Source organism: Capricornis sumatraensis, chromosome 10 (genome assembly GCF_032405125.1).
Source record: "Capricornis sumatraensis isolate serow.1 chromosome 10, serow.2, whole genome shotgun sequence".
In the NCBI taxonomy this organism is placed as follows: Eukaryota; Metazoa; Chordata; class Mammalia; order Artiodactyla; family Bovidae; genus Capricornis; species Capricornis sumatraensis.
The window spans coordinates 92911439-92925332 of NC_091078.1; the positions used below are offsets into that span (position 1 = coordinate 92911439).

The window sequence follows — 13894 nt, forward strand, 5'->3', positions numbered from 1 at the left end:
CAAACTCTGGCCAATGCTAGGCCAATCAGCTAGAATTTGGCTCTTTCTTACAAGAAATTGCCTTGGTAAGGGATTTTCAGAGATCTTGGTAGAAGACAAAACTAGTGCTTAACTAGAAACTATTTTCTACTCTGCCCAAATTGTTGGTAGTATTCTTGCTTTCAAAATTTGTGATGGTGGAAAAGTCTTAGCTATAGAGACAAATTTGTAGCATTTGACTCTATAAATTCTTTTTTAAAAAAACTCTAAAATAATAACTTTCCAGTTATTGGATTTCGGGTATACTGGAAGCCAATCTATCCCAGGAAACCTAACCCACTTTAAATCTGGATTATCTGCTATCAGTCAGTGCAAGCACAGCTAAATTAATGCAAAGAAGGAAAGTATTCAGAAGTCAACTAGCTGACATATTCAGGGTTGCTTTGGGGAATGAGACTTTTTTTCTCAACTGCACCCACAGGAAGGACCCAACTGCTTGCCAGTAAGGAGAAATTTTAAAAGCCCTCATCTCTCAAATCTAGCTTGAACCTACATAACCTTCCCTGAGACAGGCGGCTCCAGCTGTGAGTTCTTTCAGAGGAACCTGGTGTCCCTACTTCTGTGCCAAGTGAAGCAGCTCAGTCAGACATGGCCCCCTGAACACACCTTCCCGGGGAGGTCAGCTCATGAGCAACTTTTGTGCTGGAGCAAACAGGTGCTTCAGGGTTCACGGCTGGATGCAACTTTCTAATAGCACAGGTCAGTGTTACATTGGGCAAAGCCTTCTCCAAGAAAGGTGTGAAGCACCAGTGAAAAGACTGAATGAATGACCCCAGGCCTGACTCTGCTGGAATCCCCAGCTAACAGAACAGTATATGGTCTGGGCTGATTCATGGTTCTGGCTTTCTGAGGTCAAGCCCTCAGGCCGTTAAGCATGTGCTTTCTTTACATTATCTGGCACTAGGTTTTTAGCTTTACAGAATGAAACTCATGCATTTCACTGTTTGCCTCAAGCAGAAACCAAACAGAAAAAGAGAACATTAAAAAAAAAAAATTACCTAACATCTGTTGCTGAAGTCTACAGAGAGGGCATTAAAGCCCTTATGAAACACCTGTTTGGCCACATGAAAATTGACGTGCTTACTGGAACTGCTATCAGTCTGCACATCTTATATCGGCAATTAGAATAATGAATGAGGCAGGGCTGTGGCTGCAATTGTTGATCTCATTAAGTTGGATAAACTAATTTCAGCAGGAAGGCCGAGGGTAATTCTTCCAAAGCAACTACACCACTAAACTTGTTTAATAACCTAGATGTGCAGAAGAAACAGGCTGCCTGGCATAGTAACCAGAGCCCAGCCTGGAATCAGGGCCTTCCACAGACCCCTCTCTGGGCCTGCTTCCCCTTGGCTGGCGCAAGAGGGTTGCCCATGACCGGGGAGAGTATGCTTGCTCACGGAGAGGAAGGGGGTGCATGTCCAGGGTACCCACTAGGGGACCCTACCCTCTCACACGTCAGCAAAGTGTGTTAGCTGTCACCCCAGCATCTGCCCCGCCCATCCTCTTTTGGGCTTCAGCCCCGTGTTCCAGAGGATGGTTCCGGGAACAGCTGTCTGCTCCAACTTGGGAGGGAACATTTTTTTTTCCCAAAGAAACTTATTTCCTAGAAATAAGTGTTTTTGCTCAAATCAGAAATATCACCTGGAATAACCCATGGGGGACAAGGGAAAACCAAAGGCCACAGGAGACCCTAAATCTCCAGAGCGTGGGAATGAGAAATAAAAATTAAGCTCTAAGGGCCAGTCTTTCTCCTGAAGAAACCTTCTCAACCCTGCTCTCTTTTCAGAGGCTAGTATTTCTTAGATTTTACCAATCACGTGGGACACGTCAGAACTGGCAAGCCGGTCCCCGAAATACCCACACAAAAAATAGAGACTCTGCTTGGGATTTTGTCTGCACGTCCTTTGTCAGCAAGGGAGAAAGCAGCGTGAGCTCAGTCATTTCAATTTGGATTTTTAAAATATTTATATCAAAGTCATCATGTCATGTCCCTGGTACTCAGGAAATAATAACCTAGTTTCACTTTCCCCTCACTTCAAAGGCTGAGATGCACATCCATGCACATCTGATTAATCTAAGGCTTTTTGTTTTTTCTATTGCAAAAACTACTAGAAACTTGATATATTGGTTGTGGCTCCCCTGAGCCTAGAATCGGAGAAAGGACCAGAAAGGCAAGCTGCTAGCTAACTAGAGAGGGAGTTCCCAGGTACCCTGAATGAAGAAGACTATCAACTTGACAAAGGGAGCTTCCTGTTTGAGTCTGACAGCCAGCACTGCCATAGATGTGCTGCTCACTAAGAGAAGAGGTTGGCACTAAGGCAAAAGGCCACAAATAACTGATATGGATAATTCTTTCCTGAAACCGATTCTAATATTTTAATCAATTTCCTACATTTAAAATCATTTCCTTGGAGTTGAAGAAAAAAATAATAGAATCATGTCGTGTTACTCCACATCTTGTGGACGACACAAAGGTAAAGCCCAGAGTATTTGGGTGGCCTACCCAAGGTCAGGCACCTAGCCTTCTCCAGCGTCAGGCTCTTTCCTTGCACTACACCTTTCTGACTCTGGACAACAAACGCGTAGATCAGATAGCAGCTTAATTACGCTTATGGAGTTCACTTCAAAAAGAGAGCACTGAAAAAATGGCTTTCTATCAGCAGTTAGCAATCCCATTCCCCACATATCCAAGCATCCTGTTCTACACGTGTCTTTCTGCATCCTGGGCCTACCTTCCCAAGACCCTGCCGCCGCTTGCCAGGCACTCCTGGGGACTGAGGCATCCATGAACCTGGGAACACTGACTGAACATAAACTCAACCAGACTCAAACTCATCCCGAGCAATGACTCTGTCCACTATATACAAACCCCTAAATGACTGAAAAATTTGCTTGCAGTCAATATTTAAAATCGAATCTCAGTTCTCTCTCAAGATTTTCCCTTTACACTCTGGCTGTGGTAAAAATCAGGAATTTAAAAAAGGCCCATCTACCCTGAGGCAATGGGACGGCAAACTTGAAGAGTAATGGTAGCTGGTGTCTGCTGAGCACCAGCTTTGGGCCGGGCGCTGTACTGGGCAGGGAGGCGCTGTTCTGTGCACAGCTGTGGATCCCACCGACTGCAGCCCATAAAATAGGAAGAAGGCTGGGGCCTGGCTCCTGCCTATGTCTATGCAGAGTTAATAAATGTAATCAGTAAGTAATTAGAAGCAACCTGATATGTTTGAGAATAAGATCTCAGTGAGCACTCTGGAAGACATCCCTGAGCTGCCCCCTAGTGTTCCAGAAGGGCTCACAAACCTCCGAGAATGGAGAAATGCCGAGGAAAGAGAGGGGGGTTCTGGTCTAGACCAGGGGTCATGACATTATGACCTGTGGGCCAAACCAGCCTACCACCTGCTTTTGGACAGCCCATGAGCTAAAAATGGCTTTTACATTTTTAAATGGTGGGAAAAAAAAAATCTGCACTATCTCATGACACAGGAATGTTATACAAAATTCACATGTCAGTGTCCATAAATAAATACTGGAATGAAGCCACAGGTGTACATGTTGTCTGCAGCTGCTTCCAAGTGACATGGGCAGAGCTGAGCAGTTATGACATAGACATTATGGTCTGCCCAGCCACATATATTTACTGTCTGGTCCCTTATGAAAAAAAAAAAAAGGTCTGTAGACCCTTGTTGTAAATCAAATACCACAACCACTTGCAGCAGGACCTTGAGGATGTCTAGGGGGTCTATACTCCACTGTTTCCCAGACCTGCTATAAAGGGATATATACTGGCATAAGGTTGATAAGTTATTGGAGTTCCTCCATCGGAATAAAGACACCATGTAATTCATAGAGAATATAATTATTATGCTGTCAAATTATTAGCCCTGTGACTGTCATATGAAAAACAGAGGTAATAATTATATCATCCTCTAAGGTGATACTTTGAGGTTCTCAGGAAAGCAAGTAGAAACTTTTGTTTCTAGGCGTGTGGAGTCTTCTCTCCTTTAATCACACACTCCCAGAGTTGCCACTAACTTGGCAATGGGAAGATTGTAATGAGAGAATCAGTGTGCGGAAACAAAGTCTGCAACTGTCCATTAGGGCATGTCGGATCAGCAATGTCAATACACCATGAAAATAGGGAGAATAGAGCTGAGGAGTCACCGATTTTTTCATCTGTTTTAAATCAAAACGTTTTCTGTACTGTTTTAGGGGGAAGGACCAGAATTTGGGCTATTTGAATGATGCTTTTTCTATCTATCAGAAACTTCAAAGGGAGACGAGATTGAGCCCTCCACTAATCTAACCAGGAGTGGCAACTTAAAACATAATACTGAAAATGAGCTCTTTACCTAATTAGAGGGTCCTCATGCATGGCCATGGGCTTGGCTCACCCTATATAATCTTCCTCTTTCTCTTCACAGAAAATTTTACAAAAGGCATTGTGTTATGGATATAAATAACAGATTGCATCCATACACACATACTCTCACTCTCTCTCTCCTATGACAATTAGAAAAAGGAGGGGAAGGGGAAGAAATAAGATAAGACATGCTGGTGACATTTTAAAACCCTTATTACCAAAGGAGACTGACACTCTGGATGAAAATAAGGATGCATTTTCTTTGCCTAACACTGAACATACAGACATTTCTACAACCCTGCAAGCAAGGAATTCACTTGTGAAGGGAAGCAAAAACCTATTTACAACCATTATGTTCTCTGAAGTTATAGAGTAATGGGAAATCTTATAAAGTGTCTAAAATTTAGATTCTATCAGAAAATATTTCTCAACGTGCAGACTGTCTAACTGGAGACTGACCATTTAAGAAGTATGTTATTACTCATTACCTTTTAACAAATCATTATTGGAATCCTGATTAATCCCATTTGGACCTGGGTTTATGCTCAAAATCTACAAGGCAGCTGTTTTTCCCAACAACTCTGTGCCATGAAAAAATAATTTCTAAACTTCTGTGAGTGTTTTCAAATTCTATCAAACACAGAAGTAAACAAATAAGCTCAACTCTGTTAAAATACAACTGCTCTCATCTGTAGCAAACCCTACCGGCTCTGTTGGGAACAAGAGAAGCTAGCCCAGAGCCACACAGAGGGTGGTCATCTGTTTTCACAAACAGGTCCACCAGCCCTGGAAGGCTGATGTGCCATCTTTACCTCCTCTGCCAAAGTTCTCTAGCGCCAAAGAAAAAGGAAGAGAGAGCTAAGGGCTTATGCTGGGCTGGTTTGTACTAATACTGAAGATGCAAAAGGGAAGCACCATAATAGGGGAAAAACCCATTTGGGCTTTAAGGCTGTGCTAAGCTATGGAAAGCCTGAAAAGAATCCAGTTAATTGATGTTTTCTACCTTCCATTTAGGACCTGGTAGAGAAACCTGCCTCTAGGTGTAAAAGATTAGTTTTAGTTTATGGAAGTCTGGGGGCCTCTTACTCTAGGGAATGACCCTGGGCTCTTCAAGTGTCTAATCAGGACAGCCCTGGTATGCTGGAGTTCCTCCAACAAAGGGGACTACTGGCTATGCTCAGTGGTAAGTCCCCAGGAGACACTGGGGATGCGAGGAAGTCCACGTCCTGTAGCAGCTTTCTACAGCTGAAAGCAAGGCCCTGACGGGGAGATGTAATGGGTCTTGCTGAGTGAAAAGACAGTCTGCTTCCCTTCCCAAAGAACTCACTTCCAGGGGGTCTTTCCAGCCAGCTCCCCAGTGGCTCCAGCTAATGAAACACTTTTATCCGAGGAAAGCATGCTCCGTCAACCCCCTCCGCAAGCTGCTTACCCAGTAGAGCACATCTGTCCAGCCCTCCATGGTGATGCACTGAAACACAGTGAGCATGGCAAAGGCAAAGTTGTCGAAGTTGGTGATGCCACCATTGGGGCCGACCCAGCCACTCCTACACTCCGTGCCATTGGCGGTGCACTGGCGTCCATTCCCTGAGAACGCACACGGTGCCGGGTCCTCTTCAGCCACCACATCTGCAAACAGAGGCGCAGGCTTCACCATCCAGGGCAGGAACGACTCGCAGGAACCCGTGCCGCGGGAGCCGAGAATCTACCCGCCCTCCTCTGTCCTCACTCTCACAGCACCCTCCTCAGCCTATACAGACTGACAGTATTTTTTTTTTTAATTACATTTTACTTATCTGGCTGTGCCAAGTCTTAGTGCGGCACATGAGGTCTAGTTCCCTGACCAGGGATCGAATCTGGGACCCCTGCATTGGGAGTGCGGAGTCCTAGCCGCTGGACGACCAGGGAAGCCCCAGAGAAACACTGTTGATTCACCTCATAGTCCAGTTTCAAGGGGCTCCCCCCCATCTTGTTTGCCAGAACACATTACATAGGAAATCAAGATAGAAAAAGAGACTAAATTCTCATTAATTCTAAATATAATTCACACTCAGAACGGCTTAGATTAACCAATGGATTTGGCTTTCCATTTCCCCCTGCCTCTCATTTTGTTTTAGATTTTTCCCAAACCAGAAAAGTTGTTTTGGGGAAAGCCAAATTTTTAAATAGTCTGGTTAGCAACCATTTTCATTACTCACCTGAGTCAGCAAAAAAACATGTTTTGTGCATTTTTCCAATAAAAAGCTCCAATCCTATAATAGCATAGATTATGATTACAAATAATACCAAAAGGGCTATGTGAAGGAGGGGAACCATGGCTTTTATAATGGAGTTCAGGACAACTTGTAAACCTAGGAAAGACAAAAACAAGTTTGTGAGCCAGCAAGATATTTCAGGGATGCATTTATATACTTCCTAATGATGCCTGTTCTGTATGGGGCACATGGTAATAAAACTCAAGGAGGTATCTCAGAGCTTTGAATTAACATGAAACCTGGGTGTGAGATAAGTTAAAAAGATCCTCTCAAAGATCATCTAATCTAACTCCCTTAACTAGAAAGATGGGAAAACTGAGGCCTAGAGAGGGAACGGCTGGATATGAAAGTCACTCATTCCTGCATTTGTTCATCCACTCAACAAAATTCCTTGAACATCTGCCACATGGCAAACATAAGGCGGAGTGTTTTGGTGACTATGAAGATGTATTACACAATGTGCTTCCTCCCAGAGGTGAGGTTCCAGTGAGAGACGTAAGCATTACATATGAATTACTCTAAGGTAGCACACAGATGCTAGATGAGTAACATCACACAGTGAAAATTAAAGGAAGGATGAAAGACATCACTTCAGAGTGCAGCAGGGAGAAAGAGGGCTGGGCAGGAGCCTCCCTCTCTGGAGGGCCTGAAGGCCAAGCAGGATGCATTTCCATAGAGAGGTGGGTCGCAGGCATGGGAGAGAGGCTGCTTCCAAGCAGGGGAAGAAAGTACCCAAAGCACAGAAGAGAGCGAGTGTTGTGTGGGCCGGGGATGGCAAGTCTTGGTTGGCGGTCATGCGGTGGAAAAGGGTAGCAGTAAAGGCAAGCAGATTGCAGCTGCAATCTACTAGGTACCTCTGGGTTCTGGATTCGGATTACAGGGCCAGACTTTAGTCCACTTGAGGGGATTTTAGAGGCTTTAGAGGCCAGACATTAGAGGCTGTCAAAAGACAGCCTCTTTATTTATTCTAAATAAGAGAAAATCAAACAAAAGTTTCATAACATGTATGCATGGGAAAGAGCCAAGAAAACTCAAAAGGCAGCCTTTTCAGAAAGAGAAAAAGTGAAAGTTGCTCAGTCGTGTCCAACTCTTTGCTATCCCGTGGACTGTAGCCTGCCAGGCTCCTCTGTCCATGGAATTCTCCAGGCAAGAGTGCTACAGTGGATTGCCATTTTCTTCTCCAGGGGAATTTTCCCAGCCCAGGGATGGAACCTGGGTCTCCTGCATTGCAGGCAGATTCTTTACCATTTGAGCCACCAGGGAAGCCCCTTATAAAGACAAGTGGGGCTGCAAAAGGCAAAACAGGCAGAGAAGTAGCTGGAGGGTGCTGGGCTCTCCAGGGAGGCCAGGGTGAGGATCTAGAAGAGATCAGAACTCAGCAAGTGAGTCTGAATTAGAGGAAGGTGCCCAGGTCGGCAGGGTCATGAGGGTAACCCTGGGGCCTGAGCAAGAGAAGGCGCCCCTGGAGTGGGGGAGGTGAAAGAGTGTTAGAGGAAGGGGAGGGTGAGGACTGAACACCTGGTGAGTCTGGTCACTAAACAGGAAGGAGCCTGTGCCCTGCAGCTGAACCTCAGACCTTAGGGACGAGGGAGAGATGTGCAAACCTTGGAGCTACCCACACCTGGAGCAACACTGAGAGCCATGGTACAGGAAGAGAAAAGACCAGGCCAAGAGGGACAGTGGGGCAATACTCAGGACCAGGTGGAAGGAAGCAGGAGCTGGAGGGAGGGCGGTCAGCAGGAAACCACAGCCAGCTAGACACAGGCCCCCTGACACCATGCACGCGCCCTGCATAGTGAGACACGTGGCCACCACTGAGACCCACCTCAGCTTCTCCACCGTAAACAGTCACACCTCCCCAGGCATTTTTAACAATTGCAGGTACTTAAGGAGTCACTAGCGGAGAAGGCAATGGCCCCCCACTCCAGTCCTCTTGCCTGGAAAATCCCATGGACGGAGGAGCCTGGAAGGCTGCAGTCCATGGGGTCGCTAAGAGTCGGACACGACTGAGTGACTTCACTTTGACTTTTCACTTTCACACACTGGAGAAGGAAATGGCAACCCACTCCAGTGTTCTTGCCTGGAGAATCACGGGGACGGTGGAGCCTGGTGGGCTGCCGTCCATGGGGTCACACAGAGTCGGACACGACTGAGGTGACTTAGCAGCAAGCAATCACTAGTCCACAGCTGCCAACCAGCACAGGAAAGAGCATGACCCAGAGCCCCCAATCCATCTTTCTCCCCCTTTTCTTTTTCTTTCCCTTCCTCTCCCTGCTCTCTCTCTCCTCCAAAGTGCCCTTTCCTAGTATCTTCTCACAGTACCTTCCCAATACATATCCAAAGAAAGAAAGAAGAGGCTGAGATGCTAGAGTGAAATACATTGGAAATCAGAACACACCAAGCAAAGAGAAAAATACTTATCAGCAGTAACAGTAAAAGTTCACCTTGATATGAAGTACACGGGAAGAGGTGGGGGACAAGATGGGGAGGGAAGAATGATAAGAGGTTTTTTAGACTCACAAAGAACTTCTTTCCAGACTTTCATTAAGACACAGTCCTACATACTGCCTTCGGATATTTAAATGTTCAAATGATGTCTTCTGAAGAAAACAATGATCAATAGGATGACTTGTAATGTTTTCATCTTCCATAAGGAATAGGTGAAGAGAAAAACAAACATATGCTCTAATCTACTTGGACAAGATGGGGTTTGTTTGTTTTTTCATTTGGTTTTTATTTTAGGACATGCAAGGCCATCCAAAATCATCATCCAGCAGTTAGCTCTTCTCAACTGAATGGCAGTGAGCCCTATGTTTCATAAATGTTTACTGTAACTGTAATATTTCAGATGGGCCACATTTATGAAATAATGACATTATATCTTCAAGTGCATGCATACACTTTCATGGTATTAGGCTCTTTTGTACACGACCAACGTGTCCAGCAGATTTCACAGAGCTCTAACCAAGGAAGCCGTGAAATGGAGCAGAAAGAACGCTGAGCCAGGAACTAGGAGGCCAAGGGTCTGGTCCCATCTGGCCACCCACTAGCCGTGAGAACCTGCTCAAGGTTTCTGCAAGCTTCCTCCCCTAGAAGACAGTGCTCTTGGACCAGACGATCTTAAGGGTTCTTTCCTATATAATGCTTGAGGATTCTCATAGGTACCTATTACCTGAGAGTAGGTGGTGAAGAGCTCCACACACATCTGAAGGACTCTATTTGAAACACACATTTACCTTCCAATGAAGGAACTTATGTCCACATACGCACACAAGATCAGTCTTGCAGGACAGTCTGAGTTGTCTTCAGAGGGATCAGACATCTCCGAGGTACGTGTAAACAGTCACACCTTCCCAGGCATTTTTAATAATTGCAGGTACTTAAGAAATCACTAGTCCACAGCTGCCAACCAGCACAGGAAAGAGCATGACCCAGAGCCCCCAATCCATCTCCCCAAAGCCCAGCGGGGTCTGCAGAGAGACCTGGATGCTCCCCACAGGGCAGTTAATGAACACAGGCTGAGAAGTCCTCACGTATGACTCAGAGCCACAGAGCCACAGCACCCGCGCGTCTGCTCACAACACAAATACCGCAGGCAGGCTGGCCTGTCATTTGCTCTTGGGGGTTAGAAAGTTGCCGTGGTTACTCTGAAATTAGATTAAGCTGTAACAACTGAATCTGAAACCTCATGTTTGCTCACTGAACTTTTCATTTAATCATGGCACACGCAACAGGGCCAGTCATTTTCAAGGTATGTCTATTTTTCTCAATTGCTTCCAGACGGTACTGTGGCTTTGACTTGCGCTGATTTTTTTCAATGGAAAATAAATGAACCATCTTGAAAAACAAGTACACACAAAACACCACTTCCTACATTTTAAAATGTTAAATTTGGAAGTTTTGTTTTGTTTTGTTTTTTCCAGAGAATTTTTGGTGCATTCTGAGTGCCAACGGGTTTAATACAATTTTATGAAGAACTTCTGAAGAAGCAAAAACATGATCTGTGCTCTTTTGAAGGTTTTATGATCTGTGAAAAAAAGGCACACCCTACAATCCCATAGCCATCCTGCAGCTGGAAGCAGGCAGTCACCTCGAAGCCACAGTCCTTGGAGAGGCACTAAAGTGTCTGCCCTCAGAAGTCCCCAAGAGGGATGTCCTCTCATGGGCAGAGCCCAGGGAAGCACATGCCTTGCTCCTTATGCAAATTCCTGGCTGGGGCATGGACGGGGCATCTTTTCTATACTCAGGTGGCACTGGATCTGGCCTGGAGATCTGGAGCAAGAAGCAAACGAGGGCCTGGCACACACAGGTACCACAGACTAGCGGGTGACACCGCATCTCTCACACTGAGCACCCCCTCCAGCTCCAGACCTTGTGCTGAGGCTCCCCCTGCATTACTGTATTCAGACCTTACAACCATCTTCCGGCAGGTGGTACTGTCCCCTACACACAGGGAGGACCCAGAAGCATCCGCTTCCTCCCCACACTGGGATGGGCACAGCCTCTCTGCGGGATAATTAAGTGGAAGTTTTAGGATTCCAGGCCCTTGCGGCTCACTTTGAGAAAAGGCAGTCAGTTGAGCCCTCTGACACCCCTGTCTATATAACCCACCATGTTCAGAGGGGCAGGCCTGAAAGTGGGAGGAAGTGATGGTGGTGATGGTGTCAGAGGCTGAAGACCAGACTGCAGCCAGGAGGCCTGAACTCATGGTCTCCTACCACCATTCACTTGGCCTCTGCCCAAGAGAATACTCTCTCTTTCACAAAATCAGGAAGACAATGATCACTACTGCCCCTACTCTACTCCCACTGGGGCTTTCACAGGGACCCAAAGTGACAACATAAGCAAGAGTACTCTGTAAACAGTGAAGGCCTCCACGGTGTTGCCTGCAGAGACCCTGGCTGGAGAACAGCAACTCACCTTATCACACCCTGCTTCATAATCCCGAGACCCACCCAGAAGAAAACCGTTTCCGCAAAATCCTGGCTTTAGGAAACAAAACGTGCTTACTGGGCACTCCTGATACTAGTCGAAGTGGTCGTAACACTCGAAAGGCGCGGAGGGCTTTGACGTCAAAGCCTCCTGATTTGCCACTGGAGTGGTTACCGCCTTCTGTTTCTTTGGTTAATTGTTCCAAAATTACACTAAACAATCTGAAAGAAGAAGAGAGGAAGAAATGTTAGAGTCTGTCACCCAGGGAAGCAAAACAGGATGGTGAGAGTAGCTATTTTTGAACAAAAGCTAAGTCTGTAAGGCTGATGCTTAAGGGAAAGCAAGGCAGAGCAAGAACTGGGCTGTGACCCCTGGCTAGGATCCTACATCTAAAAGGACCAGAGATGGGACTGATATCACCTGTTTTCCTGCCAATGGAGCATCCTAGCAAGATAGCCCCCTGGATCCCTCGTGAATCCCCTCTTTCAATGATGACAATGGAATTGCCCAAACAACAGTAGTGACGACAATCATCATAGCAGCTCCCATTCATGAGTGCTCAGCATGTGCTAAGCACTTTACATCAATTATCTTGTTAATCCTCAAAAATGTTATGCAATGGAGATCATGGACACTAAATTACATGTGAGGAAGCAAACTTGGTGAGAACAAGTAACGTGCCCAGGGCCACACAACTAATGGCAAAACTAACATATGAATCCAGGTTTGTTGGCCTCACTGAATGTAGGCTCCATGTGTTAAGTGGAAGTCACTTCAGTCATGTTCGACTCTGCGACCCCATGGACTGCAGCCCACCAGGCTTCTCTGTCCATGGGATTCTCCAGGCAAGAATACTGGAGTGGGTTGCCATTTGTTTTTGCAGGGGATCTTCCTGACCCAGGGATCCAACCCAAGTCTCTCGTGTTTCTTCCACTGGGAGGCAGGTTCTTTACCACAATGGCAGGGAACTGTCGTCTCTCTGTTCATTTAGTCTGTTTCAGCCCAGTGCCTAAAACAGTTCCTGACCACAGAAGGCACTCAAGAAATATATGATGAATAAATCAATGAGTGAATAACTCCAGACTCCCAAATCTTATTCAGTATGTTATACCACTTCCAATACAGTCACTGAGACACACACAGCCCCACCTCCATCCTCACAGGGATGTTCAGGGCATGCTGTAAATCACAGATGCCAAGGAGCTAAGCAAAAGCCAAACGCAGAAACCTAAGACAAGGTACTAATACCGTCATTTTCTCTTTTGAAATGTGAATAATATTGTATCTGGCAGCCACCACAAATTTTTTCCTATTCTCAGAAGGTTTTTCGAATAAAGCTATTTTCAGGCAATCCACTCACTTGACAGTTTCTTTTGCTCTTTCAAATAAACATTTTTTTTTTCAAATAAACATTTGTTCTTTGGAATTGTTGCTTGTTTTTCAGAATAAATAGAAATTTGCCCCTTTCAAACAGAATCGACTCAGGCCAATCAGATTGTGGAAATGATTGGCCCAGCAACAAAGAAAAGGTTTCCAAAGTTTAATTAGCAGCTAAAGTAGAAACGCTGCCCCCACTGGCATGCCTCAGGATAGCCAAGACACTAAGTCCATAAAATACAGGGTGGTCTGATTACAGCCCTGATGGGGCAGAGCCATAGCATTCTGGGGTGTTTAAAGAAGGGTCATTTGTTTTAATAACAGTACCACAATTAGCAGTGAACCTAGGGGGGGAGGAGGCAGGGAAGCGGAGCAGGAGTATGTCAGGTCTTTACGTTTTCAAAGCTACAAAAGGCAGGCTCTTTCTGCTTATGACTGGGAAACGTATCACATTTATGATAGGTCTCTCTCTCTCTCTCTCTCATTAGCACAGTTTTGTCATTACTGTAAACCGCTCCCCTCCCCCAGTCAAGGCTGAAGTTAAAAGTCTGCCCTCCCAAACAAGTTCACAGTGTCACAAAAACAAAGCCAAACTAAGAAAGAAAACCTCAAACTCTTCTGAAATGCAGCAGCCGCAGGAATTTTCATCCCAAAGGGTTAGGAAAATAATTTATGCAGGTGGTGACTTAAGATTGCTTTTAAGTATCAGTGTTTTGCAATGTACACATCATGGCCCTTTTCTCCCCTGTTCTTCAGTGACGTCCTTGAAAACAGGTGAACAATGCCGCCTCCCTCCCTCCCCCCACCCCCGAGGAACCTGAGTCAGACAGGGAAAGCTGACTGCTGGCCAGAGGCCTCAGGAGCCAGGCCATGCTTCCATTCCTAAGAGTTAGGAGGCTTTAGGAAAGTCTCTTTCCTTCTTGGGGCCTTCGTT

The 13894-nt window shown here is 45.7% G+C and overlaps 1 protein-coding gene across 3 annotated transcripts in view; it reads right to left on the minus strand.

Moving 5' to 3' along the window:
* Positions 1 to 13894, minus strand: part of CACNA1D (calcium voltage-gated channel subunit alpha1 D) — a 348007-nt gene that overhangs the window by 142981 nt on the left and 191132 nt on the right. For all 3 annotated transcript variants that reach the window (XM_068982168.1, XM_068982170.1, XM_068982169.1), the window contains exons 5-7: positions 11662 to 11804; positions 6595 to 6747; positions 5829 to 6025 (exon numbers count right to left, since the gene is read on the minus strand). In XM_068982168.1, coding sequence (XP_068838269.1) covers positions 5829 to 6025; positions 6595 to 6747; positions 11662 to 11804 — 493 coding nt within the window. The remainder of the gene's footprint in view (positions 1 to 5828; positions 6026 to 6594; positions 6748 to 11661; positions 11805 to 13894) is intronic.